This window comes from Colobus angolensis, unplaced genomic scaffold, assembly GCF_000951035.1.
Source record: "Colobus angolensis palliatus isolate OR3802 unplaced genomic scaffold, Cang.pa_1.0 Scaffold389, whole genome shotgun sequence".
NCBI lineage: Eukaryota > Metazoa > Chordata > Mammalia > Primates > Cercopithecidae > Colobus > Colobus angolensis.
Genome location: NW_012117254.1, coordinates 1254893 through 1282842, shown reverse-complemented (window position 1 = coordinate 1282842; position 27950 = coordinate 1254893). Strand labels below are relative to the sequence as shown.

At 39.2% G+C, this 27950-nt stretch overlaps 1 protein-coding gene across 3 annotated transcripts in view; it reads left to right on the top strand.

Moving 5' to 3' along the window:
- MTM1 (myotubularin 1) overlaps nt 1-27950 on the top strand; it is a 118486-nt gene that overhangs the window by 70933 nt on the left and 19603 nt on the right. For all 3 annotated transcript variants that reach the window (XM_011954659.1, XM_011954660.1, XM_011954662.1), the window contains 4 exons: nt 12234-12317; nt 14555-14704; nt 18877-19065; nt 22883-23068. In XM_011954659.1, the coding sequence (XP_011810049.1) occupies nt 12234-12317; nt 14555-14704; nt 18877-19065; nt 22883-23068 (609 nt within the window). The remainder of the gene's footprint in view (nt 1-12233; nt 12318-14554; nt 14705-18876; nt 19066-22882; nt 23069-27950) is intronic.

Genomic DNA, 27950 nt, shown 5'->3' with positions numbered 1-27950 from the left:
CTTTTAAGTCTCCTTCCTTCCTGCCTCCTCTAAGACTTGGTCCTCTATTCTCATTGATCTCTCTGTCTCCACCACCTTCTCCCTCTCAGCCTTGAAATGTGCTTGGTTCTTCTCCGTATTGCCTGTCCTCTGGAACTGACATTTCACCTGGTCTCCTGTAGCATTGCTGTCTATGGTCAGAAGCATAGAATTCCCCGCCTGCATCCACTCACTCCATAACTCATTGCAACCAGACTTCTAGCCTGCTCACTGGAGTGGAATGATTCTTCTGAAAATGACCCAAGGCCCTACAAGTTGGAAAACTTGGTAGTCTGTTAGACCATATGCTTTTCAACTGCACTATCGTTTGACTCTCAACTATCCCACCCCTTCGTTTCAAAGTGGTGCTTTTAAAATATTGAGTAGATACAAGAGGATATTTATAAAATATGTATAAAATCTAAAGAATACTGATGGATGGAACTTTCCTTTGCCTCTCCTGAGATGTAAGCTGGGTAATTTCTTCAGTTTTATCTTCTATTTCGGCTGTGCCTGATCTGAGTTTTTGTTTGCTAAAATTTCCATTGTTATGTTTTTTTAATTATAAAAGTTCTATTTGATTGTTTTTCAGATTTGTTTGGCCATTATTTATAATCTCTTCTTCTGTGCTCAGATTTCTCATCCTCTTTTTGACTTCTGAAAGCACATTAAATATAATTTATAATATGCATCTGATGATTACAATACCTGGAGTCTGTGTGGCCTTTTTCTACCACAGGTGTGTGTGTTTGCTGGCTCATGGCACTTTGTGTCTGATGTGGGTGTGTCTTGTGATTATTGCCTGCAAATTCCTATTCCTTGGAACTTTATCTGTGAGAATACTCTGAGGCTATGACTGAAGGCAGTTTTACCAAGAGAGCATTTGTGTTTCTTTCTGCCAGGCATCTTGAAGCACAACTGGTTTGGGACGCTTATGAATTAAATTCTCAGGTTGGATGTTTTTGGAACCATCCAAGTTTTGTGAGTTTGGTCCACATACTACTTAAGGGCTGACTTGTGACGACAAATTTCTAGTGAAGGATGGTGGTAGGGATTTGTTTCCTCCCTTGCTCAGCACCAGTAATCTAGACAGGAAGGTTCGCTTGAAGTCCCCAGGTGGTCCTTTCCCATTCATCCTTCCCCTGAGTATAGCACTTAGGAGGTTTCTAATTTGACTCCTCATTTTGGATGGGCCAGGTCTTCAGGCCCTATCTCCTGTGCCCCAAGAGGCCAGGAAAACCAGTTCTGGAAGTGGCCTAAAAGTGAAAGCCGGTGTGTTCCTCTTGCTGTCTGCATTCCTGTTTGCAGTTAGTTTTTGGCTTCTGAGTAAAAAAAAGTCTCAGTTATATCCAGAATTTTTAGGTGTTTTCATCAGAAGTCCCATTATGGCATATAGACCATCACATTTGCAGATATCTCTCCCTCTTTTTTTTGAAACCTAACTTTCCCCATAGCTTCTGAGATCTAAGTTCTCTGCCTCTCACTTCTTTTCTGGCTCCTCTGCATCCTTCTACCATCTAGACATGGGTATTCTACAAAAGTCTGTCCTTGCTCTGAATTATGCCCTGGGCAAACTCATGTCCACGAACATTGCCTTTCTAAGCATGGCTTCCAAATCTATAGCTTTATGTTTCCCTGTAGCTGTTACAGAACTTCAAGCAACACCAAAGGTCTGTTTCAAATGACTCTCATATGCCCCAGAAACCCACTCCTCTGTGTTCCCAGTTATTCTTAATGATATCATCATCCTCTTGTTCATTCACATTTGAACATTCGAAATCAAGGCCATCAGAGGTTTTCATTTCTTCCTTTTCTTGTTTTTCTTTTCTTTTCTTTTCTTTTTTTTTTTTTTTTGAGACAGGGTCTTGCTCTGTCACCCAGGATGGAGTGCAGTGGTGCAATCACAGCTCACCACAGCCTTGACCTCTTGGACTCAAGCAATCCTCCTACCTCAGCTTCCTCAGTAGCTGGGACCACAGGTCCATGACTCTACACCTGGCTAATTTATTTTTCTTTTCTTTTAGATGGTGTCTCACTGTGTTGCCCAGGCTGGTCTCAAACTCTTGGCTTCAAGAAGTCCTACTGCCTCTGCCCCCTAAAGTACTGGGACTACAGGCATGAGCCACCATACCTGGCCCCTGTTTCGTAGCATGTACTAAATCCTGGGGATTCTGCCTCCCCAGCCTGCCTTAGTTTATATCTTCATCTCCTCTCTTCTAAACTGTTGGAACATTGTTTGGAGGTCTTTCTACTTCTATTCTGTCTCCTATCCCTTGCCCCCAAACTTCAGCTGGTTCCTCCCTCTCTGTCGCTGTGCAGGCAGACCTCTGTCTCTTTCACAGTGTGGCCCACCTCTCTCCATTTTTTGTTACCGTCTTCACTCAGTGGAGTGAGTGTAGACTGAGGTGTTCGCCAGTGGCCATGTATTCTCTGAGTTTGGCTGCCATTTGTGCCTTTTTGTTGTTGTCGTGTCCGGAGTTGTCTTATCCTTGCAGGGTAGTTCAGATACCAACAACGTCCCTCCAAGCCCCATCTGTCAAGAAGTAATGTGGGCATTCTCTGGGCCTCATAGTACTTTCTCTCTCCCACCTGTGGCACTTGCTGCTTTCGTCTCTGTGTGCCCTCCTCATCTCTGTCCTTTGGATAACTTCTAACTCCTTAAGGACAGAGGCTGTGTCTTCCTTGCCTTTTTCTCCACTTTATACCTTGTTCATAGTAGAGCCTCAGTAAATGTTTATCGAGTGGATATACTAATGTAAATAGAGCGAATTAATCGGAATCAGTAGCAACCAAGACATCAATGAGAATATTCTGCTTTTTAGAAAGAGCATTTATTCAATAAGTATTTACTTTTTAATTTAAGTTGTAAATAGATAATATATGTTCATGATTGACAATTCAGGAACTGTAAAAGGGTATACAGAAAAAATATCTCCCTCCTAGAACACTTCAGCCACCTCATTTCCCTCCTCATAGACAACTAAGGTTTCAGTTTATTGCGTCTCCACCCAGCGATAGTTTAGGCCTATACACTTAACTGATTCACATTCCCTCCCCCTTAACACTAATGGTAGAGAGCTATATACACTGTCGTGTACCTATTTCCATCCACCAATAGACATTGCCCAGTGAATGTGCTTCTCCACCCTACGATCTTCATTCCGTGTGCTACCTTGAATCCTCATTGCCATGTATGGTAATGTAACACAGGTTTGAGGGATTATTAGGACATAGACATCTTTGGGAAGACATTCTTCTTCTTCTTATTATTTTTTTAAACAGAGTCTTGCTCTGTTGCCCAGGCTGAAGTGCAGTGGCACAATCTCAGCTCACTGCAACCTCCACCTCCCAGGTTCAAGCGATTTTCGTGCCTCAGCCTCCTGAGTAGCTGAGATTACAGGCGTGGGCCACCACACCTGGCTAATTTTTGTATTTTTAGTAGAGGTGGGGTTTTGCCATGTTGGCCAGGCTGGTCTTGAACCCCTGACCTCAAGTGATCTGCCCTCCTTGGCCTCCCAACATGCTGGGATTACAGGTGTGAGCCCCAGCCCCGACTGGGAGATCTTTATTCTGCTTACCATAGCAACCCAGTATGTTTTCTGATCTTTTAATCTTTTTCAATCTAATAGGTGAAAATGTAGTTTTAAGTTTTATTTTGTATTTATCTTATTTGAGTAAAATTGAATATCTTTAGGTTTGAGCTGTCTGTGTTTGCATTTCTCCATTCTGTATCTTCTACCTATTTTTTGTTTGGATGTTTGGTCTTTTTCTTGTTAGTTGTAGGTACTTTTTATGTAATAGCTGTAGTGATGTTTGATATGAGTGACTAATATTTTTCCTGTATGTTTTTTGACTTTATGATGGATTTTGCTATGGAGAATTGTTTTCTATTCATTTGGTAGCATTTGAGAGTCTGTGTGTTGAGGGGCTCTAAAAGCACCCCCACGTGTGGTGACTCAGTAAGAGGCCTCACTGGACTCAGCGTATGATTGTACTCACAGGTATGGCTTATTACAGCACAAGGATGCAAAACAAAACCAGCAAAGAGAAAAGGCACATGGGTTGAAATTCGGAGGAAACCCGGCACAGGCTTCCAGAGTTCTTGTCCAGTGGAATCAAACAGGATGCACTTAATTCCTCCAGCAATGAGTTGTGCAGCACATATGAGATGTTGCCCACCTGGGAAGCTCATTAGAGACTTTGTGTCCACAGTGTTTATTAGGGCTCACCATGTAAACACCCACTGCCTAGCACAAAACAAAATTCCAGGCTTCCAGAAGAAAAGCAGGAGTTCAGTGTAAACCACATTGTTTATACAAACAGTTTAGGCACAGTGAACCAATCTTACCAGTGAGGGAATGGTGAGAACTCTGCTGAAATTCAAATTACCAAGTGTCTGGCAAGGGCCAGCCATGTAAGCAGGCCTGTCTAAGGAGAGCAGCCTCAGGCCTGCCATGTTAATTCTTCTGCACACTTTTCTTTTATAGCTTCTCGGCTTTATATCCCAATGAGGAAGATCTTCCCTACTCAGACTTAAAAGGAATTATCTCAGCCAGGTATGGTGAGTCATGCCTTGCAATCCCAGCACTTTGGGAAGTTGAGGCAGGCAGATCACCTGAGGTCAGGGATTCAAGACCAACCTGGCCAACATGGCGAAACCCTGTCTCTACTAAAAATACAAAAATTAGCTGGGTGTGGTGGTGCATGCCTGTAATTCCAGCTACTTGCGAGGCTGAGGCACAAGAATCGCTTGAACCTGGGAGGCAGAGTTTGTAGTGAGCGAGATTGCTTCACTGCACTCCAGCTGGGGCGACAGAATGAGTGAGACTCCATCTCCAAAAAAAATAACAAAATAAATAAAATAAATTATCTCATATTCCTCTAGTAATTTGGTTTCTTCCTTAAGATTTAAGTATTTCATCTATTTGGAATTTATTTGCAGTTGAAGTATAAGATATGAATCCAACTTTTTCTTCCCCTCCTGTTGCAATATCATTTGTTGACTAGTTTGCTGATTTAAAGTACTGTCCTTATCTCATACTAAATTCCTCTGTGTGTTTGATTTTATTTCTAAGAGGTTCTTGTCTTGCATTAATTATTCTATTCATGCACCAGGTGTGCTCTTTTAACTACTGAAGCTTTATAAGATGTTGCAGTGTATGGTAGAACGAGCCTCCCCTTGTTCCTCTTCTTTTTCTTTTCCTTTCTACTGTTGCTTAAGCAATTACAGAATGCTACATTGTGGCTGTGCTCAGGGATCTAGAGCTGATACCCACTTCCTGTTCCCAAGGAGTGCTGTTTTCCTGGGTAACGCAAACAGATGCATATGATACAGTGAGTGGTGCACAGACAGGGTGTCACAGGAACACAAAGGAGGGCTTCCTAGAGGAGTCAGATTCTTAAAGATGAGTAGGAGGATTTGTCAGGCAGAAATGGACACACCATACTGAAGGAACAGTTTGTGGACATGCAAAGAGGCCGCACAGATGCAGGCTGAAGCCACACGCAGTTTGGTGTCCTGGAGCACAGCGTGCATGTGGGGGTACCAACAGGAGATAGTACTGCGGGCAGAGGAGGCTGGGCCAAAGGTTGCAGAGCCTAACATTCCCCACTCAGAACATCTGCTTTTTATCTGAAGGTGAAGGGAGCCATTTAATGGTTTCAAGCAGTAACGTGGCATGATTAAATTTCCATTTCAAAAAGATTGCTGGGCTGCAGTGTGTGCAGAGTAGGTAGAGGGGACGGGAGCGGAGGAGAGAGGAAGACCATTTCTGGGGATTTTTGTTAGTCACCTCAGTCCTTGACGATGAGGGCTTGAAACGGGGCAATGGACAGGGATTCCAGATGATGCTTTTGAGAAAGATTCAGATGGTAAAATCAGAATTTGGTGGTTGACTGAATGTAGTTATGAGGGAAGATGGGATGATAGAGAGGGAAGAATCCACCCTGAATAACCAGACTGATGCTGGGGCCAGTGGTTGTGATGGGGACTATAGGAAGGGAGTGAGGAAGAGGTGGCAAGTTCCATTTTGGATATGTTGAGTTGAGAGTGTCTGTGAGACAGCCAGGCAGAGATACCTGGGAGACAGATGACTACATAGATCCAGAGCTCGGGCTTGGAGAGAGCTTTATTTGGTAGGCCTGGATCACATCCACATCACCTCATTAGCATTTGCATAGATGTGGCCAAAATTGCCAGGAGAGAGAACTATAGTGAGAAGAGGGACAATTTATGAACCCTCAGAAATCTCAACCTTAAATGATTACGATAGTGGACAAGTTGTAAAGAATATTCTTTTTTCCAAAATAGTTTCAAATGACATTTCAAATGTACATTTGTGGTCCTTTCCTGAATAAATAAACATGTACGTTTATATATGAAGACAATGATGACACAGGAATATCAAGCCATTTCCCCCAGAGGTACTGATTTAGTCAGTAGTAGAAATAGGATGAGGAGAATTGTTTATGCAAACAGAAGTATAAATGGTAATTTATGTGCTAGCTGCTTTTGACCTGTTTAACTTTTGTCAGGTTTTTGGAATAACTGCGTCAAAACTGATGTAAATGAACTTACTGTGTCAAGTCGTGTGAAATACACAGAAAGCATTATCTAGCATTAGGGCGTTAGAATTATAAGCTTTACCAAATATCAGTACATCCTATGGTTCTTTAAAATTTTAGACTTTCCCCTCCAATTTTAATGAAAGCATTTTTTTCTTACATGAACAAGTCTTGTTTCTAAAGTTTAATCTAAAAGATGAAAATGAGGTAATTTTACATTACTGTATCCTTAAATGGTAGATGGAAGCTTTTTAAAAAGATGAGTGTCTTTCATTTCAGAAATCAAATTCGGAAAAAAAAAAAAAAAAAAGCCAGCTTCAATTCCTGTTCAAACATTGCAAAATTTAATCCAGAAAGAAGCAGTTAGACCAGATGTGATGGCTCACGCCTGTAGTCCAAGCACTTTGAAAGGCCAAGGGTAGTAGATTGCCTGAGCTCAGGAGTTCAAGGCCAGCCTGGGCAATGTGGTGAAACCCTGTCTGTACTAAAATACAAAAAAAATTAGCCGGGCATGGTGATGCGTGCCTGTAGTCCCAGCTACTCTGGAGGCTGAGGCACGAGAATTGCTTGAACCCAGGAGGCGGAGGTTGCAGTGAGCCAAGATGGCACCACTGCATTCCAGCCTGGGCGATAGAGCCATGACTCTGTCTCCGAAAACAAAAACAAACAAACAAACAAAACAGAAGCAGTTAGTAAGTGGTTCCCTAAAGTTTTAAGTTTAGGTATTTGGAGACATAGGTCATTAAGAGTCATCTTCCTGAAAAATCATGTTCATCAATTGTGCCATTGCATGCTGTTAACATCATTTGAAAACACTTTTAAATGTTCATAGTTTATCAATTTATTCCCCTGATTATGAGCTGGAGAGAGCTTACAACAGTGACAGACAGCTGTCCATCCTCAAAGGAAACTCAAGAGTTGCTTAATATTTATAGATTCTGCTAAATAAACAAAAAATCCAATCTAGATGTTTTAAGGAAATCAGTGCATCTTTATATAGGTGCCATTTAAAAATAATGGCTAATTAAGTGAAAGCTAAAATCTATTATCATTTCAGAGTCTTTACCCCCAGAAGTTACAATGATAAATGTAGCTAAATTAAAATGACAAGTTATATTCCCTATGTCAGAGCTGTTTTTTATCCCTGGTGTGAAATCAGGGATAAAAATTTTTTTTTTTTTATCTCAAGTTTGTCCTTTAACATTTTTCAAATGTTACATTGTGCTATTTTTAATCCAGAAACAATACACATGATTGCTTAAAAAAAAAAAAAAGTCTCCATGTACAGTATCTCTTGACTAGTAGGGATCTAGTGAATTGTGAATTGATGAAATGCCCAAATACTAATATAGAGCAAAATTGAGGAAAATATGACTTGCTCACTTGAGGAAGGTGAGGGTGGCCATTTGAGAATATTTTCTGTCAGTTTCCTGATTTTGATATTGTGCTAAAAGTTATACAAGATGTTAACACCTGGAGAGGCTGGCTGAAGATTTACTTCTTGTGAATCTATAATTATTTCAAAATAATCTAAAACAAACTAAAGAGCTCCCTAAGAGCTTGACCACACAGAATCCTTAGGCTACATTCCTGAGAGTTCTGGTACATCCCACATGGCCCTTCTAGGACCAAGGAGGTAGAAAGTCACCCCCTAGAGATTCTGGTTCAGTAGGGGTGAGGCAGGGCACAGGGCATGGTTTAGTATCTGGAAAAAGCAGCCCACTTCACCCCCGATTCTGAGGCAGAGCCCTAGATAAGGACTGCGCCCTAGAAGAAAGCCATGTAGGACTTGCTGAATCATCAACTGAAAGGTGATGCTCAGCAAAACATCTTCTCTGCCTAAGACTTTGCTCAACTGGGACCGAATCGTTCTTGAATTTTCCATAGGCGATGAAATCAGTACTTGGACGTGTTCGTTGAGTAAGCTTTATCATTACCCATTTAGCAAATAAGACGCCCTACTTGATGGTTATAATGGAAAATACTCTAGAGCCAGCTCGCTGCATGTGATTTAGAGTTCCCAAATTAAGGGTCAAAATTTGACCCAAGGTTATATTTAAGAATAATAGTTGAAAGTGTCAACACATTAATAAAGTGTTCAAGAATACATTGTCTGGAAGAGAAAGTAAATGACAGCTAAAAACCTCAAGACATATAACCTATTGACTTTAGGCTTTAACAATTTTCAAATAGGAGTTTTAATTAGGTTTGTAACAAGTTGCCACTTGTAGGGAATTTTATACTTTTTGATAATGAGGTACAGATGAATGTGTTTTGTTATTTATTTTTGTTTTTGTAATCAACTTTATGTTACTCTGAGAGCCTATATTCTCTTAATCTTTAAGAAAAAAAGAAAATATGTCTGAAAAGTAAGTCCTCGTACTTTCAAGTTTAGAAAATGGTGGCACTGGCTCCTTCAGACTGCTCGCTTCAATTGAACCAAGTAGCTTATGGAAAACTTAGTTTTTAAAGGAAAACACCACATAAACACTACCTAGTAATGCTTTTTGAAAAATGTTTTTTTGTGTTTGTGAGCTAATTTATTTGAATGGTGAAAATATTGGTTTAAGCACCCAGTCTCTTCTACCGTAAGCTCCAGTGCAATATTAGATATGTTGCTATGTACTTCATGAGGAGAAATATTTGGCTGTTGTGCGATTCATAATTCTTCCTGAAATATTTGGGGTCCAAGCCTGGCTCTTAGCATCAAGAGTAAACTGGGAGTTGTTTTGTCACCAATTCTAATAGGCATGTTTCGGATTAAAGGATACCAGTTAGTTGACTCATTCTGGATATTAGTCAGAATGTGAAGTGTCATTGTAGAAGTGATCTCATGAGAGAGGCCACCTGATGTGTGGTTACCATGGGGACATTGTCTCAGTCTCATACTAATGACAAAAAAAATTTGATGTTGCTTCTGTTCAGGTTCTCTTATAAAACATATTAAGGAAGTTATGTAGATAATTTTTGTTTAGGCCATATAACTTTGATCTTCTTCTGATAACAATTTTGTAAACTTAGAAATTTTCATGTAAGATATAGGAATACTGGAAGCAAAAATAAGAAGGTGCTTTAACATTAGTGATTGAAAAAATAGTAACTTAGGTTGAAAATGCTGCTTGAAAGTTAATACTGATAGCGTTACTACACATGATGATTTTTTTCTGGAAGGAAAGCTTTGTCTGGGCCTTCAATTTAGGAATTTTTCTCTTTGGTTTTTATTTTTATTTTATTTTATTTTTTTTTCTCTTTGGTTTTTAAAAGCTGCCATATTCACTTGAGCTTCATGGGAGAGTTGCAAATAACTAAAAACAAACAAATGAACAAAAATCATGTTGAGGTCAGGAACTTATTTCAAGAAAGCAAGTTCTAGGTTTTCTTCTAAAGTGATAGTAGAGCCTTAGGTCTCAAACCATCTACAACCATGTTAACAGCACATCATTCAAATCATTCAACAATCCTGAATGTTTACCTGTGCCAAGTACTGACCAGTGCAGTATCAGATGTTCACAGTAATGATATATTGCCAAGAGAATGCTTAGGCATGTCCCATATATTCTGTTTATGGATAAAGGAGTGCATCAAACATTTTAGTGCTATTTTCACCCAAAGTCCCTCTGTCTTTAAGTTAAACTTAACAGAAATCACTTATTTTCCCCAGTGGTACTGAATAATTAAGCATTGCTGTGGATTCAGTGTCAGGTTAAAGCCTCAGTGCATTGCTTAGCTAGGTCAGCGTAATTATCAGTGCGTGCTTATCATGCCAGCCATCCAGAATAAACAGCACTCGGGCCTAGCGCTGCCAGAGTTGAGACCTGCAGAGTGTGCTGCGTGCTTGGAAAAGTTTGAGAAGACATTCTGGAGAGCATGTTCTTGGGCATTTTTCACCTTAAACTTCTTGCCATTCACATGCAGAAAACTGTTGCTGCTGAAAGATGCTTTTCCAGAAATACACTGTGTTGTAGGGGAGGGAACACTGGTGTTCAAAGTGATTAGTCTGATGACAGAGGAAAATGGATAGGGAGGGAGCTACATAGAGGAAAAGTGCCCAGACGCAGCGCCTCCAGAGAAGGTGGTTGTACAGGGGCTGTGTGGGCCTTCATGTCTTCATTCGGTCAGCGAGCCTGTGTTCTGCCTCCCTCTGACCAGGCGCCATTGTAGTTACTGGGGATAAAGGATGGGAATGAAGCAAGTGTGTACTTTCATGGAGCCCATGTTCTAGGGGAGGGGATAGTATATATGTACAGTGAACAAGTACATATGTAATATGTCAAATGATCATAAGCGATAGGGAAAATCAGATGGGAATAGGGAATGCTGTTTGAGGGTAACATGTTTTTCTGTAGGGTGTCAGAGAAGGTCTTACTGATTAAGATTATTGGATCAGAGATGTGAGAGAAGTAAGACAAGAAGCTATGAGGTAAAAGAATTCCAGGCAGATGGAATAGTAGCTGCAAAGGCCCTGAGAATGGCATGTGCTTGGTGCCTTGAGGGAGTGGCACAGGAGGCAGGTCTGACCTCCGTGGAGTGAGTGAGTCTGAGAGCAGAGATGTGGTAGGGGAGATGGGCAGATGGCAGACAGCTGCATAAGCCATTGGAAAGACTTCCACCTTTACTCCTCACAAAGTAGAAAGCTACAGGAGGATTTGGGGCAAGGAAAGGACTTGATCTGACCTATGACACTGTCATCCTGATTTGAGAAGTACAAAGATGAAAGCAGGGGAGCAGTTAGGTTTTTGTAATCAACCAAGTAAGAGATCATGGAGGCTTGGACCAGGGTGGTAGCCATGTGGTGACAAAGATGAATCCGAGGTTTTCAGCTCAATCAGCTGCAAGGATGGGGCTGTCATGTACTGAAATGGGGAGACTGTGGGAAGAGCAGGACTGGGTAGGGGAAGCCAAGGGTGTTTGGCTTTGGATGTGTTGAGAGTTCTCCAGATGCCTCTTAGGCAGTCTGGTGGGGTGGTAGAGTGGACACTTGGATAGCCAAGTCTGGAATTCAGAGGGGATGCTGGAGAATGATAGGTCCTTACTAGTCACTAGAATATGGATGGTATTTGGGGCTATCAAATGTATCAACAGCACATTGAGGGTGAGTATAGATAGAGACGAGGTGAGAGGTCTGAGTCCTACCGTTTCACAGAAACCAGGGCATTGATTCAGAATTCACAGAGAACAGTTAACTCAGAGTTTTCTTAGTATCCTGTCTTTTTAAAAACTAAACACGTCATTGTTCCCTTTTGAGACAGTTGCACCGTTTTAACAATAATTCCTGAATTTTATTTTTCTTCCTTCTTTCTTTTTAGTGGCTTGTACCTGATCAATTGCTAATACTGTTTAAAATTGATAGGCACTTTTTGGTCTGGTAATCTGATTTTTTTGTGGAACATCGTTAAAAGAACAATTGAGAGATTTATAGCCATAGAAAATTGAGGCTTCTTTCTATTACTCAAGATAGAAGTTAGTGTAAGTCTGATCTGAGTTTTCCACTGTTGTTGTTGTTGTTGTTGTTGTTTTGTTATAAGTCTTGGTTTGGGTTGTAATTTCATGGTCAGCAAATCTGGCGAAATTTATTTGGCGAGAAATCAAAGGATGTACTATAATAGACTGTTCTTTCACACTGAACTTTATTTATTTTTTGCCTTTTCTAGCCATTATTTGCATTTTTAAATGAAGAAAAGTTTAACGTGGATGGATGGACAGTTTACAATCCAGTGGAAGAATACAGGAGGCAGGTAAGTTGTTAGATGCTATTGTCTGTTATGTGATGAACCTGAAACATGCATTATGACAGTATGTCATCAGCCATGCTTTCTGAAGATCAGCAACATCCTTGCTAAATATCTTTTCCATGGTGGTGATATTATCCACATTTTGTACAATATATCTCATTCTGTCTGTTACTGTATAACTTATAAGCTCATTCCATTGCCATATGCAAGCTGCATTGAAGGCTGGATCACTAAATTCTGTTTCCTTCCCTATATGAAGAGCATCAATTTTGTGTTGTTTATGAAATGAATTAAATACTTAGGATTTAGAAAAGTCAAACATTTTAGAAGGTACACTTTAGGACCTGATGTTGCTATGTATATGCATGTTTGGGAGCTTAACTATTACTTGCAGCTAGATTTAAATTATATTCATTTCAGTTTGCAGATTCAAATGAATTAGAACTGTTTCCCTGTAGTGATGTCTTTTTCAAGAAAGCTTTGATAAGTGTACATTATAATTGCCTTTACTGCTCTCTTACATGAATGTCACCTAATTGCATGTTTATTTGATATAATAAAGGCAAGAGGCTTGGTCTCATGTTGCTGTTCAGGAACAAAAGTCTCTTGAGGGATTTTTGTGAAGGGAATTCTGTGCATAATATGTATCAAGAGCCACAGTTTGACCTCTGGTATAACCAAATCTATAGACAGCTAGGAGTTGTACAATGGGATTATTCACAATTCTTGTTCTACAAAGCTCTTAAGATAATTGAAAAGTTTTGTTGGATGAGATTTGAGAATCAGATCAAGCCCATTTGCTTTATATGAAAAGTTAGTGAATATAAAGTAAAATCGTAGAACCCTAGACTTGAGAAGAACCATCTAGTCACCACCTTCACCATGGAAAACCTGGATTGATTTCCTTTTTTAGTCTTAATCAACGGTTTGCATATTCATGAACAGATTTGACACTCTGGAATTTGGGTGCAGGAGTTTAGCTCTAGAACACATGTGAGATGGTATATCCTGTTGCTTCCATAAGTTGCGTTTAGACTGTAGAGTTTTCTAAGGCTTTGCACTCCTCCCATTTTAATGGCTTCTGTTCTGGACTAGCTATTGAGGCAGAAGGACCATGAAAACATTTTGCATGTTTTGGAGGCCTCTGTAAATGATGTATTAAAATATTTTTACCTTATTTTTGAAGTGTTATTGATAACATTGACTTTTTTTTTAGTTCAAAGCTTCTAGCTTGAAATAAAACAGTTCCTGTTTTTAAGATTGCATGCGTATATGAACTGTTGAAGGTATTTTGTTCTAGACTGCCATTATATTCAATCTTTTTTTCTTATAACTTTCTGATGGGACTTATAACTGTCTAATTGGACTCAGCATCAGACTCAACATCTGTTTGGTCCGTGGTCTCTAGGGCCAGACCTAAAGAAAAGGTACAATGTCTGTCCCCAAAGCAAACACCCACATAGCTCACTTTCATGTGTGTATCTGTGCATTTGTGAGAATGGGGAGAGAATATTCCACCACCTCTGAATCTTTTCCATACTAAATACAATTTTGTGGGGAGATGATAGGGTGGGAGGTGTCTTCTGTGTCTCCCTGTCACATTAACAGTCTGCTTAAAATGCAAATGACTGTATTTCTAACACAACCTCTAGGGCAATCTTCGATTCCGAACAACTTGATTGTAAAAAACTCATCGGAGGTGGCGAAATGAGCCTCCCCAGAGGGGTTTTCTTTTACTTCCCCTCTGTGATTTTCTTCATGAGCTCAGCCTCTTTCCACTTTGGAGCAGACTGAAGCATTCACTCTGTTTTGAGCAGGGAGAGGAAGTTGCCTGATCTCTTTTCTACCCTCAGTTAGACCCAGATTAAGATGAAGCAGGGTAATTTTTTAGGGGATGGGAGGGGTGCATGGGCGGGGGATGAACTTGGGTTTATCTGTGTGGTACTACAGGTAGTAATATGTGGACACAAAATAAAGGAAGATGAGTTCCTTTGAATTCAAGAGAATCTGTATTTACAAAGTATAGTTTAGAACTGTAAAAACCACCAATGTTGTGTCTTGTGTTCTTACGTTGTCTGGATTATTGATTTGGCACCCTTATTATAAATAGGTAGACCGTCATCACCCTGTGGTCAAAGAGGCATGTGCACATATTGCTAGAAGGAAGAAAAGAGGCCCCAGGCCAAATCCAGAGATGAAGTCAAGCAATACTGACTTGAATTTCCTTCTTTTCCTCACAGGGCTTGCCCAATCACCATTGGAGAATCACTTTTATTAATAAGTGCTATGAGCTCTGTGACACTTACCCTGCTCTTTTGGTGGTTCCGTATCGTGCCTCAGATGATGACCTCCGGAGAGTTGCAACTTTCAGGTCCCGAAATCGAATTCCAGTGAGTACTGCAATTAATATTTCTCTCGAAGAGCACCTTTTAGTCCATAAGAATGGTAGTCGTATAACTTAGAGAACGGTCCTTTTGGAATTCTATCCCCCAAAATACTTACCAGTGCTTTCTGAGTGCAAAGCACCATACCAGATTGGAGAAGAAGTGTGCCGTCACCTGCCTTCTAGGAGCTTGCAACTAAGGATCGAGAATGAACGCAAGTAAAGAGCTCTCTACGAGAGAGGGGCTGCATGTAATGGGAACCAAGTGCTGTGTGGAAGGAAGCAAGGAAGGACAGGCTCCTTATGACTTTCGTCTTTGTGGCACAATACGTGATACTATATGATAGGCTCTTGATAAATGTCAGATAAATCATGCTGGAAAGAACACACTGTCTTGTTATAGAGTGTGTCAGCACAGACTTTGACATATACTCACCATGAGCTCACCCCCGTCACCTTTGCAGGCTGCCCCAATACCATTGTCTAACTGGAATCAAGTATAGATTATTCCAGACAGTAGCCATACGGTATCATTGCACCTAGTTCACAAAGCTCTCTTTTGGTCCTTGAATATTAATGGGCATGTCATACTGTCTAACATTGACAAAAATTGACTAAAAATTTAGATACCCTCCCCTGCTAATTTTCAGGGTCTGTCATAAGTACATTGGGTTTTTTTTTTTTTTTCCTAATAAGTAAATGTTTAAAAACAAAGGTTGAAAAAATTAAGACTTAATGTCACCTTGCCTTCTTCAAGTCTAGACATTTTTTTCCTTAAAAGGATATTTGTGCAATACTTTGTATTCTCTCAGCCTAATATGAATTGTAATTTTTTAAAAATTCACTTGTGAACACACTTCTAACCATAAAACGGCAGAAGTGATGCTGTGTTCTCAGTGCACACCTTAGGAGACATGCTGTTGATTTGTCCCATTATTAGTGATGTTAACTGTGATTATTCTGCTAAGGCAGTGTCTGTCATGTTTTTCCACTGTAGCACTATTATTTTACCCATTAAAATTAATAAATGCCTTATTAATGATTTCTTTAAAATTTACTTCTCTAGTTACTAGTGTCCATATCTTCACGATATAAATTGTACTTGAAAGTATGTTCTTTAGCTCATGTTGTTAGAACATGGTGCTAATGAAGCTAGGGTTACAAGTTCAGTCTTCCTGTGCTCTGTTTGGACATGCTCTTCTGTACCATAGCCACAGACTACACCCCTACCCTGGCTGGCTGTCTTGCTAATAATACATGCTTGCTCACAAGGACAACTGGGCTAGGGTCGCCTGGCTCAGTTTTGTTCATGTATTCATTCAGTTCATATTTATTGAGCACCTACTGTGTCATTTGTGTATGTGGGTGTATTCCATGGGATTTGAAACAGAGAAAATTAAACAACTGTGCCCTTTCCACCATGCTTGTTACCATCTTGATCCAGTAGTCCCCATTATTCTGAATGAATGAGTGTCCACTGTAGAGCAGATGGAATTTCTTAACTTTTTATTTAGTCATGTTATTGATCCTTCTTACTTTATTGTGGCCACCATTTTATATTTATTTTTCTTAAAATAGCTTTTATAGGAAAGACTAAGTTCCCCATCACCTCTACATATTTATAGATCTACTATTAGGTACTATTAAGCATGGTAGTATGTTCTTTTCAGTATACTTTTTAACCACCCGGCTGTTGGCTAAGTCTCAGAGCTTTGCTTACACCCAGAAAACATATGTGCCTTTAATGTGAAACCATTAATATCTGATAGTCGGTTCTTTTTATAAAAGCTCATGTAAAAATACAAAAGGAAGTGATGGGAAAGAGATCTTATTTCGCATATAAATAAGATACAAACTATCGTAAAATATCACTGGGTAGAGAAATAATCAATGTGCTTTAAATGTTTCCATTAATGTATTCTCTTATTCTCAAACAGATTTGTCTTAATTTTATGAGTCTTTAGTGTACAAGTAATGCATGTTCATTTTAAGCATTATAAAAAATACTGATAAGCAAAAAGGAGTCTGCCACCTAATGAGAACCAGTGTTAACATTGTTGGTATATATCCTTTCAGACTTCCTTCTAAACATATATATATATGTTCCTTCTAAATATATATATATATTTGAAAAAAATGAAATTATTCTATAATTTGTGTCTCAGTCTATAGAAATTATTCTATAATTTGTGTCTTTTTCTATCTAGCAGTATCTTGTAAACAGCTTCCCATGTTGCTAAATATGATCCGCTCATATGCCGGTGTGTAGGTGTACCAAGATTTATTTAATCAGTTTTCCATTGTGAGACATTCAGCTTCTGCTTAATCTTTTGCTATTATAAATAATGCTGTAATAAACATCTTTCAGTGGTTAGATATTTGTGTACTTCCTTAATTATGGCTTCTAGTTATTAATTTTAATAATAATACAGTGCCATATACCGTAAAGGCACTCATGGTAGTTGACGCTGTGAAATGAATATTATTTGTACTTATTTAGCTCTGTAATAAGCATCCTTTTCAAAAAGTAGTAAGAATCCCCCCTCCTGCAAAGAAATTAAGAGGTGAAACAACTCAGAGGAGTAGCATTTCCTAACATGGCACCACAAAGAGAAGAGGGGTCGGGGGAGGGAAGCCATTGCCTATGGTCTGACTGAAATTTACAACTTGATGAGGGTCTTTCTCAAATAATAAATCTTTTAAATGTGTAGCAAATAACTCTTTAAAGTGATCTCATGTCTCTTGTCTCTCTTGATACCAGGGCCATAGAGGGAAGGGAAGGCAGATCTCATATATGCTGTGTATTATAGATTGGAAGGTGGAGGTTTAGGTCCCACTAGTACCTTCTCCAAGGCTCCCAGTTCTGAGCCTTTAGACTCTTAGGCAGGGGCTACAATGGTGTTTTTAATGGATCTCTGTTATGGTGCAAGGACCATATTTGTTCTGAGAATGAATAAATATTATCGTATAATCTTTTCTCAATAACCTGTTGTCATTATAAACACTCATTTTTATAAACATCAATGTTTGTCATTTGCCATCGTGAGGTAGGTAACTTCAGAGACATCAGGGAATTTGGTGTTATGTTGAGGAAGCCCACATGGTTATGCTTCTTGAGTTCCTTGTGTCTGCATTTTGTAGTTTTTGTTAACTGACTTTCCTGGCTGCTGGGCCTGCCTCTATAAGCTAACACGAGCCAGTGTTTATTGCAGACTTTCTGGGCATTCTTCTTCAGGCCACCCAGCAACCCTATGAGATTATATTATTCTCCCCATTTTATGGAAGAGGAAAGGAAAGCCAGAGAAGCTGCGAGTGAAATGCCTGAGGTTAGAGCCGTGGCAGAGATGGCACTAGACCCCAAAGTCTACATTGTCGCTCACTGTGCTGCAGTTCTCCAGCTCCCCATTTTTAACAGCTTTATTGAGATCTACTTCGCCTACCAAACAATTTCCCATCTCAAGTGTACAATTCTGTCATTTTTGGTATATTACATTATTAGCTACCTTTTATGTGTATTACTTTTCACATGCTATGAGCTTGGAAACCAGGGAGCAAATGTACTAGACTTGTGTATAAAATTAGAGAAGGCAGGTTCTGAATCAGGGTTTGATGAGCTCTCCTAGGCAGTGGATGTCCACATTGCACTGTGGAGACAAGCAGACCTTCGCTCTTTGGGCTGTCCTGAGATTCGGTTTGCTCCCCTTGGGTTTTCTTCCTTCCTGTGTTAGATTCTAGAATTGAGACTGTCGGGAAAATGATCTGTAGACATGAGTTGGTATCATGAGAAACATATTGTACCAGAGACGATTTCCTTTACCTCTCACTTTTTGCCAAAGCTGCTTCTATATGATAACAAATCCAGTGCAAGCTACATAATTAAAATAGGATCAAGCTTTCAGTTTCCTTTAAGTGATATTACTATTTCTAGGTAAGCAATTAATTTCTCTTGGATGTGGTGCTAATTAAGAGAAGACTGGTAGTTGTACTTGTTTCTGAGTTATATTATTAAATGCGTGTCTCTGGGCACACGCACACAGTGAGATGGCAAGTGAAGTATTCTATTTTAGCACAAGCAGATTCACTTCTTCATAACTATCAGTGCTTTACTGTTTTGCAGTTTTAATTGTTTGCTTGGAGATTGGCTTTCTTGATAGCTTAAACTTTCTGACCTAACCACAGGTGCTGTCATGGATTCATCCAGAAAATAAGACGGTCATTGTGCGTTGCAGTCAGCCTCTTGTCGGTATGAGTGGGAAACGAAATAAAGATGATGAGAAATATCTCGATGTTATCAGGGAGACTAATAAACAGATTTCCAAACTCACCATCTATGATGCAAGACCCAGCGTAAATGCAGTGGCCAACAAGGTGAGTGGACTTAGTGATGTGCTGGACACTTAGCTTACATATGGAATGCAGTGGTTTCTGTGAATGTTTTTGCCATGGTATAGAAACACATGGGTTTAAATTAATAGTTAAGAAAACCAGTTCTCTTAGATCTAAAGTAGTTGTAATCACAAAACTTAAACAAAATTGAATACATCAAAATCAAATGCAAATAAACTTTAGGTAAATAGGCATGTCTAGACTATGAAGTTGGGTTTTGGCCAGGACCTTGGCAGGAAAAAGTTAGATTCTCTTTAAAGCCCTTTCAGCTGTGGATGATCACTCATTGTGTACACTATTGAGGCATCTGTAAGGAGCTATGGGAAGCTGTAGTTATTAAAATACTAAATTTGTATGCTTACCCAAACACTCCCTCCCCCATACCCGTATATACTCACATATGTGTATTCTCATTTACATAAGATAATTCAAGAAATGAGTAAATCCACGTATGTGAGTTTTCCAAGTACAAACACATACACAAAGTTGACCATTTTCAAAGAAGTCTGTCTCAATTGACTTTTTGCTGTAAACAGAATATGCTGAATGCACTTAAAATTGATTAGGGTCATCATGAACCTCAGTGACTGCACAGTGTTGCCTTCAGAAGCTGCTGCAAGCTGTATGGCTGTTTGCTCCTATGCTAAATGGCCCCAGGTTGGTGTGCATTTTACGTTCTATTTCTCCTTTTTGTTGTTTTTCTTTTTCTTCTCCTCGCATCATTGCTGTCACTTTGAAATGCTCACAAGGGGCCTGCCCTAAATTGCTCACTCCTATTCCAGCTTTCAGATTTATTGTTTCTCATCTGCTGTAGGCTTAAATTTCATCATATTTAATACATTGCTTATCCTGAGGTTATTTGTCTAGCATCTTCAGTTATTCAGAACATAAGAACCAGAAAGCAAAACAAGTTCTTGAGCAGCTCAGATAGGTGCAGCAGCTTCGCAGTAGAATCTGTGATGTCTGTCTGCACTAGGATGTATCAGACTGCATGCATGCACAGCTCAACTCTTCATTATTTGCGCACAGATCTTCTGTCCTACATGTTTAATCCTGGGCCACCTCCGCATCTCCATGCATGCTTTTGAACCAGCTGTTTGTTACTATGGTTTTGTTTGGTCCAGAGATGATTTTGAAATTATATGTGAAGCAATCAGTAAGCTAAATTGACAAGTAAATTAGGAATCGTAAGTGAAACACTCAGGAAATGAAATCTAAATCTAAATGTCTTCTTGGATTGCCCTTAATTTTATATATCTCTGTTACTATTATCTTTCATATATAATTCAGAGTGAATACATATATATCTAATGCAATATTTTCATGTACATATTTAGCCTGAAATAGATATGATATAGCATTACAATGAAGTATTTACAAAGAATATTTTAGAATATTAAAATGCATGAAATGGATACACTAATTAACTCTAAAGCTCATTCTAGAAAGAGAATTCCTGAAGGCCTTTTCAACACTCAGGAAACAAGCCTCAATTTCTAGTCCTCTTAGGAGTCAAGGGAAGGAAAATATCAGGGAAAAAGCCTAAGCTTTACAGATCTCTGTCATTCTTTTAAAAAGCTCACTTGTGTCCCCCTCCCTCTGCTGTGTCTCTCCACTAGTCGTCTATATCCATAGCAACAGGCCCGTAGACCTTTACATCGTCGTTCTAGGTAATCTACATTGTTCTTTTTTGTTGAAGAAAGGAAAACCAGAAAGAATACTTCAAAAGTAACCAGAGATGTAGAATTTGAACTTTCAGGAACTCAGTGTGTGCTTGACTAATTGATTGTTGCCCTTTCTGACCTTCTGTTCTCCTTGGACCTAACTGTTCCTCCCTTACAGATATTTAGAAATTTACATCCCCAGATGCAACAAGCAACAGCACGTCATTTTAAATTAAACAAAATCCAAGGATCGGTGAGATCTAGCAGCAAGCCGCTTCTATTTTTGTGGCAGTACATCGTGATGAATTAATGTGGAACTGTGCTAATGTCTGTTTTTACCAGAAACATTAGCGATGAGTAATAAAGTATATTTTTCCTTTTATTTTTTCACTTATTTTCGGTTATTTATGAAGAGAACTCCAGTTTCAAGAATCTCTTTGAAAATCACCACAACTATTTAAAAACCGCATGTGTAGAGAAGCAGGAAGAGGAGAAAGTGGCCCACTTAAATAATAAATTGCTTATTTATTAGCTAATAACTTTTTTAAAACAACACTGTGAATGTTTACTGTCTACTTACTAGTGATACTATTTAGAGCAAACTCTAAAGAAATATTTCTGCCTACGTATACTTTCTTGCCTAGAGTCTTTGGAGACCAAGGTTTCTGGCTTTTAACATAGGTCTCTAGGTTTGAAACCTAAATGGATGGTAGCCTTACTTCTGCAGGAAACCTTTCTCTGTGACTAACTCCAGGGGAAAAAAAAACAAAACTAAACCTAAGTTTCTTTGGCCCTTCTATCCATGGCTACAAGCTTATATTCCTTCCATTGTTATTAATAAAGAGAAAATAGGCATATTGTAGCTATGGCACATTTGTCTGGTGACTTCTCCTTTCCTCTTCAGCCCCAGGCAGATGTTTCCCTGTTCTGTTCGTACAGGCGTTCTGGAGTTAGTATAATATTGCTTTCTTTGCAAGTCTCAGAACTGTTGAACTTTTTCTTAAAGGGCCAAAGGCCACGTGTTCTATGCCATTTCAAAACATTGAAGCAGAATGCAGCCAGATTCCTGAACGAAACCATAGCATCTCTTTGTCAGTGTGGAAAATGGGCACTCTTCACCATGCTGTGAAGATGAACCAAAGCCTGCTCTGGCAAGTTAATACTTGTAGGTGCTGCAGTAGGCGACAGCCATCTTGTCTCCTCTTGAAATCTTTTATTCTTTCAGAGCTCACTATGTGCAGCGCTCTGTCGTTGGTGTTTGCATAGCAGAGAAATAGTCATCGTTTAGTAGAAAAAGTGTGAGCTTTGAAGCCAGACATAGATTTAAATGCCACTTACTACCTATGTGACTTAGGGGATAGTTAACTAGCATCTCTGGGTTTCTGTTTTCTCATTGGCAAAATGGGGATAGTAATACCTATCTTGCAGCACTGCTGAAGAGATAAAATTATGTAAAGCAAGAGTCACAGCACCTGGGATGTCATAGGAGTTCATTAAATAGTGGCTGGCATTAGCTATTATAATAGAGTGTGGTTCCTTTAATAGTATGAGACCTAGGTAATATTATCCCCTATTTTACAGGAGAGGATGTTGAGGCTCAGAAATGTTAAGTGCCTTGTCCCAGATCACATGGCAAGGAGAAGCTGAAGCTGAGCTATCAGCCTGGGTCTGACTCCAAGGCCTGTTGTTTTCCTCTAATGCGTCACATCCTACGTGAGTGCTGTTACAGAGCCAGAGGTGCCTGCTGCCTCAGTCTGGCTGCCTCCCCCATTCCCCCTGAAGAGTACTATTAGAGATACAAAACTAATGGAGAACGAGGACCTTTCACAACCTGCTTTTGCCTTTCCAGATCCGGAAGAAGAACTATTAATTATAGAGCATTTTGAGGATGATTTTTTTCCTTAGGAATACAGATTCCCCAGGAAATTGCCAGCCTTCTGTCTTTTTTTCAGCTCAAAGTATGACTAATGTTTTTGAGACTTATTGTTGGCTAGGAAGTCAAGTCACATCAATTATTCATTTAAATTGGAGGATTTGGGGTTATTTGGAGGACAAATAACTTTAGAAATATTTGTGTAAGTTTCTAATGAAATAGAAAACTCAACTGATTGTTTGTATTTCATGTTGTTTCTTAGGCAACAGGAGGAGGATATGAAAGTGATGATGCATATCATAACGCCGAACTTTTCTTCTTAGACATTCATAATATTCATGTTATGCGGGAATCTTTAAAAAAAGTGAAGGACATTGTTTATCCTAATGTAGAAGAATCTCATTGGTTGTCCAGTTTGGAGTCTACTCATTGGTTAGAACATATCAAGGCAAGTATATTTTGTTAAAATATTTGCATATATAAACAAGAATGTAATTGTGTGGTGGAATGGAGATATTTTTAAATTCCTTTAAAAAAATGGACATCGAGAGAGAAACTTTGTAGTATAGGACCACATTTGACAGTTTTTTGTTGCTTTATAATTTGCTTACCTAAATTAAAGATTTCACATCATCACTCCAGAATATATTTAGAGTGTGCAAAGACATCTCTTTCCATCTTTCAGTATTAAGTCGTTCAGTCTTTCATGCAGGTTTATTTACGAATAGCCAATTTATTATCTAACCATTACTGGGTATAACGTCTTTGGACCTAGAGGTGGTCAGTTTTTTTTTTTTTTTTTTTTTTTTTGAAACTAATCTCACATGACTTATTTTAAAGAATTGATTTTGTGTTTTATTATTTTCAATCCTGATAAAGGCATCAATAATCCTCCACTTTTTAAAAAGTACTTGAAGCGATCTGAGGGAACTAACACTTTTAGAAACCCTTTAGTTCTGTAAACAAACAAAAAGTCAGCTTTAATGTATAGGTGAATTATTAAGATACATTCTCTAGTCAAATTTTGTTTTCCAACTTAGCCTTCATCTGCAAATGGTGGCATGCTTTTCTCAGCTAGCCAGGCTCACCCTCTTGGTATCATCCTACATTTCTTTAGCTCCTGCACCTAGCTAATCATAAAGTACCACAGGCCCTTCCTTGGAAACATTTCTGTCACTCTCATAGTCCCCTTACCCTCACACTGGCATTATTCAAACTAGGCATTACTACCCCTATCTTTGCACTCTTAAAATGGTTCTGTTTTCTCTTCCTTCCCTCTCCTATCTATTCTATAAGCAGCTGACAGAACATTTTCCTAAAATATCCTGCTATTCCAAAACCTCTGGGGGCTCCCAACAGCCTAACCTGACAGTCATACCCCTGTTCATCTGGCTTCTGCAGGTTTGTAGATTAACCTGCAACTATGGAAATCCTTACTCTTCCTAATTCCATCTCACTTACACCTGTTTCTAGGCCTTTGTCTAGGTTGTCCTCTTTCTCTAGAATGGATTCCCCCATCCTTCCATTTTCTTCAAGGACCAGATCAAATCCCACCGAATCTCAAAGGGAATGTTCCTTCCACTGACTTTGCTATACATTTTGTCTCTTTTTACACATACCTATCATCTCTTCAGTCATATGTGAACCTCCTTAAAGTCTTATACCATTTTCCCATTCACAAGGTCTAACATAAAAAACAAAATAAAACTGTTTATTTTACAATAGTTTTCAATTTACAGAAAAATTGTAAAAGTACTATAGAAAGTTCGCATGTACCCAACCCAGTTTTTCTCTTTATTGACATCTTACACTGCTCACAACTATGGCATGTCACATTGTACGGTACATTTGTCACAACTAATGAACCAATATTTATACATTATTAACTCATTATTAATGCAGTTCATACTTTATTTGGATTTCCTCAGCTTTCACCTAATGTCCTTTTTCTGTTCAAGGATCCCTCCCATCCAGGTATCACATATTTAGTTGTCACAATTAGTGTTTTTTTTTGTTTTGTTTTGTTTTGTTTTGTTTTTTACAATTCATTGGTGAGTATGATAAATTCATAAAAAAATGAAAGTCAGGCAAAATCAAAATAAGATTTGATTGGGACCTTGGTCAAGAGAAACACCTTGCATTTGGGGTAGTGGTGGGTCATCCACCTGCTGGTGTCTAACAGGCAGGCTTTCTGCAAAGTAGAACCCAAAATAGAGACTTAACACTGAGATATCGGTTGGGCAGTCAGCTATTGGGCAACAAATGCAAGCAAAGCCCTTTAATGTAGTTTCTGAGAGAGGATGTGTGGGGAAAAGATCAAAGGACTTTGGAGCTTTGGGCCTGTTTGTATTCAGGGCAGAAGGTAAGAAGTGGAGCTCAGTGAAGGAGGCATATGAGAGAAATGGACATCAAAGGAGGATATTGGAAGGTAAAGAAAGGGTCTTAAGAAGAAAGGGTCAGTGGTACTTGAAGGAGGTTTATTAACGAGGTCCTTTATGACCTTGGGGTTGTCTAGTGATGTGGTGGGCGTGAGTGAGAAAATAGAGGTAATGAATATCGACTATTCTTTTCAAAAGAGAGGGAGTTAAGGAAGGGGGAAGTGTTGAGGATCATATGACTATGAGAAGGGCTTTTCAAGTCATGGGAAGCTTTAGCCTATTTTGTAGACAAAGAGAAAAGATTTACTTCAGGAATTTTTTTAAGGGAAATAATCACATAGATCTGAAAATATGAATATACTAGAATGCTTATGATAGTGGGAAAACAGAGCCAGCATGGTGGCTCATGCCTGTAGTCCCAGTGCTTTGGAAGGTCAAAGCGGGAGGATCGCTTGAGCCCAGGAGTTTGAGACCAGCCTGGGCAACATAGTGTGGCCCTGCTTCTTACAAAACTCACACAAACAAACAAACAAAAAATAGTTGTGGTGGCGCACAACTGTAGTCCCAACTACTCAGGAGGCAGAGGCAGGAAGATTGTTTGAGCCCAGGAATTTTCAGGCCGCAGTGACCTATTAATATGATTGTACCACTGCATTCCAGCCTGGGTGACAGAAGAAACCACTGCATTCCAGCCTGGGTGACAGAAGAAGTCCCCATCTCTTTAAAAAACAAAAAGTGGATAAGCATTGGAAACAACCTAAATGTACAAGAAAAGTTTTAAACACACACACATACAGCGTTTAGAAAAGTATCCACCAATATGTGAATAATTATTATTTCTGAGTAATAGGCCTATGTTTTCTCCATTTTTTCCCAGGGAATATATATTACTTTTGTAAATAAGAGGAAAAGATTTTTTTAAAAAAGAGAGAGCGCAGGTACAGGAGTTATTGGCAAGGTGGCTCAGCTGCTACTCTGAGCTAGATAGAAGGAAGAGAGACTGGGTGAAAGTAGGTGTTGTTCAATGGCTCAGATGTCTGAGGAAGTTAGGAGGTAAGGCCATCTGCAAAAGATGAAGTATGGAAGTTAGCACTTAAGAAATGTAGGAAATGTTTTAAGAGGCCTCTGTAAGGTTTTATAGTTTTGTCTATAGCAAAGGGGATATGAAAGAAATGAAAGAAACTGTCATTGTTCTGTACGGAAGCCAAAGGAGGTACCAGGAGACTGGAGTCCAGGTGGAAACCTGTAATGATATCTGACTCGGGGCTTCTCAGGCATCAGTTCACATCATAGCAATTCAAACAGTGGAGCAGAGTTGCGGATAGCCTTGAGTTGGACCTAGAATACTGGATGGAACAAGGGGAAAATCCATTCCCTGCCTCTTCCAGCTTCTTGTGGGCACATCATTCCATCCTCTGCCTCTGTGGTCACATTGCCTTCCCCTCTTCTGTCTGTATGAAATCTCCCTCTGCCTCTCTCATATCAGGATTTGTGTGATGTAATTTAGGGCCCACCTGGATAATCCGGAATTATCTGTCATCTCAAAATCACTAACTTGATCACATCCACAAAGTCCCTATTACCATGTGAGGTAGTATACACAGGTTCCAGGGATTAGGACCTGGACATCTTTGATGACCATTATTCAGCCTCCTATACTATTTTATAGCCCTGGGTCTGCTGACAGGTGGAGTGGCCATTACTAACCTGTAATCTGGTGAAATGGTGTCACCACTCAATGTATGAAACCAAGGCAAGCCTTTTGCAATGAGAAAATCACCATCCTTAGCATGCCTCTCAAATCATCATTCCAGTTCACTGACAGCCCCAGCAGGGTGCAAGGAGGACTCTGTAGTGTCTGGAGCTTATATTTTCTCTTTGTCCTTTTCAATACAGTACTCTTCCCCTATAGTCCTTCTTCTTTTAAAGTATCATATTATTTTGGCCTTCTTGGATGGCAGCTAGCCGTCATTGAGCCTATGCTCAATGTCAGCACTTTATGGGAAGCATTGTTTAGTCCAAGACAAGCTAGTGGGGATATTGCTCATTTCTTCACAGTAGAGAGAAAGAAACCATGCTTACTCAATTGGCCCAAAGCACAAGATATCAAAAGTGGAATGAGGTTTCAGGCCCAGGTCTTCAGCCATAGAACCAGTGCTCTTAACTACTGTGATGTATACTGCTTGATGGCTGTCATTTCTTTCATCAGTCACAAGTCCATCAGATTATTTAAGTTTTTGGTCATGTGTTTTTAAAACTCTGGTTTAGTTTTATTAGATAATTATAGCTGTTTCTGTCAGAAGTGATTGTGGGAATTAATACTTAATTGGAACACAACTAATTTTTCAAAATAATTGGCTGAGATTGAATCCTTTTTTTTTATTATAAGTGAGGGAAGTATCTCGAGTGAGAGTTGCCCTCTGTAAAAATGCATTAGAACCCCAACTTCATTAAATTGGACTCAAGTGATCTAGTATATTACCATTGCTTCTCAACAGCCATTTCTTCAGAAGTACTTCAAATGAAAATTGTAAACAGGATTTCAAGGAGAATACTTAAAATGCTTGAAGAAATAAACTGCTCTAGTCATTTTAGGAGTAATGGATTTTGTACCGCTAATTGATGTGCCGGGCATCCTCAGGTCCCTTAACCTTACCTTCTTGGCACTACTTTATCCACTTATCTTTAGTTACATTGTATATGTAAAACTAATGAAGTTACATTTCTTTATTTTTGTAGATTCAAGGGGTAAATGTACAGGTTTGTCACATGGATATATTGCATAGTGAGGTTTGGGCTTCTAGTTTACCTATCACCCGAATAGTGAGTATTGTATCCAGTAGGTAATTTTTCTTTTTTTTCTTTTTTTTATTTTTTATTTTTTATTTTTTTATTTTTTTATTTTTATTATACTTTAAGTTCTAGGGTACATGTGCATAACATGCAGGTTTG